Raw genomic sequence first — 2,577 nt, 5'->3', positions numbered from 1 at the left:
ATCACCGAGGAGTCAGACGCCGTCCTGGTGGACAAGAGCGACAGCGACTGAGCAGGACTCTCTCGGGGCTCTGCCCTGGAGGCCGGTGCCTGACCCCGCCGCTCCCTGACCCCCACCCCTGCCCACCTCCTTTCTCTTCTCAAACTTTCTATTTCGCATTCTCCTCAGCTCCATGCTGGTTGAGCTTTTTTTCTAAACTGAAAACACACCCTGGAAACGCGCACCCCTTCAGAGCACAAGCCTTAGGCCGAGGGGAGGTGGTCTCCCACCATGGACAGCCTCAATTTGGACACACTCTGGGTAGGAAGTAGGAAGAATGGCCCATGCCCTGGTTGTCCTGGTCTAGGAATCTTTTTCTTAGCTCTCCAGTTGGGCCCCTACAGGGAATCTGCCTTCCACTCGGCCTCTCCACCACAGCTTCATACTCAGCGGCACCACTCCCGCTGTCTGAGCTCTTTTACCTTACCCCCATCCCAGGAGACTCTAAAGCCAAAATTTCTGCAAGAGGAAAGAGGGAATCCTAAAGACAACCCTTGCAGGGGCAGCCTTTTAGTGCCAGCTTGCTATCCCAGCTACCTGGGAGGCTGAGATGGGAGAATTGAAAATTCAAGGCCTGTCTGGACTATAGAGTGAGTTCAAAGCCAGCCCGAGTAATTCAGTGAGACCCTGTTTCAAAATAAGGAGAGATGGCTGGGGTGTATAAGTAATAGAGCCCATGTTGAGAAAGTGGTGGCGTCACTAAGAAAGAATTATGCGTAGGGAGACCTTTGCTCTTATGGGAGGTAGCCCACTGGAAGACCTGAGGGCCTTTGGGGGAACCTAAGACAATAGGGTGGGGGTGGAGGCAGAGTGTGCCTTGACCCTGGATAAAGGTTCCACCCAAGTAAGCAGGAGGCAAGCAGAGCTGGGGAAAGGATGGTAGGTGTGGGGGAGAGGGAAGGGCACATTTACAAGTCTACAAAATCTGCACGCAGGAGCACATGAGTATGGCTTTGGGAAGAAAGGGAGAAACAGAGGAGGAAGTTGAAATGGGATTTAAAAAAAATAAGACATGCCCTCATTAGCAGCAAAAACTGAAGCAAGAATCCCACTCTGGTAGGGTCTCGAGGCGCAGGACGGTTTCTTCTAGAAAGTGTATTCCAAAGAGAGGAAGCCGGACTGAATCCTCTCTTCCAGGGTCTGCCAGAAGGGAAGCCTAGTTTTCCAAGCCCAGAAAATTGGGATTCCAGCAGGGGGCAGCAGCAAGCTGTGGAGAACTAGAAGTTCCGACGGGAGGTAATAGGAAGAGAGCAAGGGCCAGTCCGGGAGCAGAAATTCCTAGTGCAGCTGGAGAAGCAGGGGCTTGCTGGCTTGTCCACTCCAGCTCCCTCCGAGCAGCTTTTAGCGTGGATCTTTCCCTAGTGTAAAGTTGCAGAGCTTGCCAAGGCCTTTCTAAGTTACTTGCCTTTGGGGACACCTTACCTGAAAGTTTGGGGGCAGGGTGCTGCTTCTTGTTGGAGGCTTCATTTCTATAGTCATTGGCCAGGTTTTCTCCTGAAGACACAGTGGTCCCCTCTTCCCCTCCCCAGGAAAGACTATTCAGGAGCAAAGACAACACCTCCCCCAAATGATGGCTAGAGGTTGCTTCCTTCTCCCCAACTACTTATCTTCCCTACTTTGCTTTTTAGAATTGCAGTTAATTGATATTTGGCGGGTGTGTGTTGCGGGGCAGGGGATGGAAACCACAAATCTTTTATACAACACGAAGCTTTGCTTTTTTTTAATTTTTAATTTTCTTTTTTTTTTCTTGGTTCCCCTCCCTCCTCCAAATGATTGAAGACACATAAGCAGAGGGGGAGGAGGTAGGATGAGGTCCCTTGGTGCTGGTGGGCTGAAGGGGCCTAAGTTGTGGGCAGATGCAGTTTCCTGTGGGCTCTAGGGGAGCCCCTCATGTTGCTGTGTTCTGGTGAGCAGCCGGACCAATAAACCTGCTTTTCTAAAAGGATTTGTGTGGGGTTATATTATCCAAAGCAGTTACTGAGGGTGTTGAAGGACGAAGGGATACCATGAATGAAAAGGGGAAAAGTACAGAGGGAGGGAAAAAGGGAGGGAGGGAGGGAGGGAGGGAGGGAACACTTTTGGTATATATTTGCCTGGCTTCCTAAGAGTGGGCTGGGGTGGTGGAAATAAATGTGTCAAGTTTCTCTGCTGGGACACTTAGCATTTTGGCATTCAATTGTTTATTTAAAGGGGCAGTACCCCTCTGAGGTAGAGTCTGTCATTACTATTCCCCTTTTAGAGTAGAATAAACAATGACCTATCTAAGGTCACACAGCAGGCAAGTGGCAAAACTAGCTGCCTCCACCAACTGTTTAAGGGTTCCAGTCTATAATCTGGGTCCCCTCTGGATCTACTTCCCAGTGGCCAGGGCCTTCATCTCTAGATATTCCCCACCTCAATCGTAGGCCTGGAGGAGGATGTTGTACCCAGACAGCATTTTACATTCCCCAGCAACCCTGCTCTAAGCACCTATTTTGCTGTGACCACCTCTACTTGGAGCAAATGTACCCGGCCCATGGGTTGTGAATTTCCTGAAAC

The 2,577-nt window shown here is 50.4% G+C and overlaps 1 protein-coding gene across 1 annotated transcript in view; it reads left to right on the top strand.

Moving 5' to 3' along the window:
* The window catches only part of Cavin1 (caveolae associated protein 1), a gene marked incomplete in the record, with an annotated part of 13,777 nt that extends 11,793 nt beyond the window's left edge, over positions 1-1,984 (top strand). Inside the window, 1 exon segment of the mRNA XM_035447370.1 lies at positions 1-1,984. Within this exon segment, the coding sequence (XP_035303261.1) occupies positions 1-51 (51 nt within the window).
* Positions 1,985-2,577: the final 593 nt, after the last annotated feature.

Source organism: Cricetulus griseus, chromosome 7 (assembly GCF_003668045.3).
Source record: "Cricetulus griseus strain 17A/GY chromosome 7, alternate assembly CriGri-PICRH-1.0, whole genome shotgun sequence".
Classification (NCBI taxonomy): domain Eukaryota; kingdom Metazoa; phylum Chordata; class Mammalia; order Rodentia; family Cricetidae; genus Cricetulus; species Cricetulus griseus.
The sequence above is the reverse complement of the archived record's forward strand: the minus strand, read 5'-3'. Positions and strand labels throughout refer to the sequence as shown.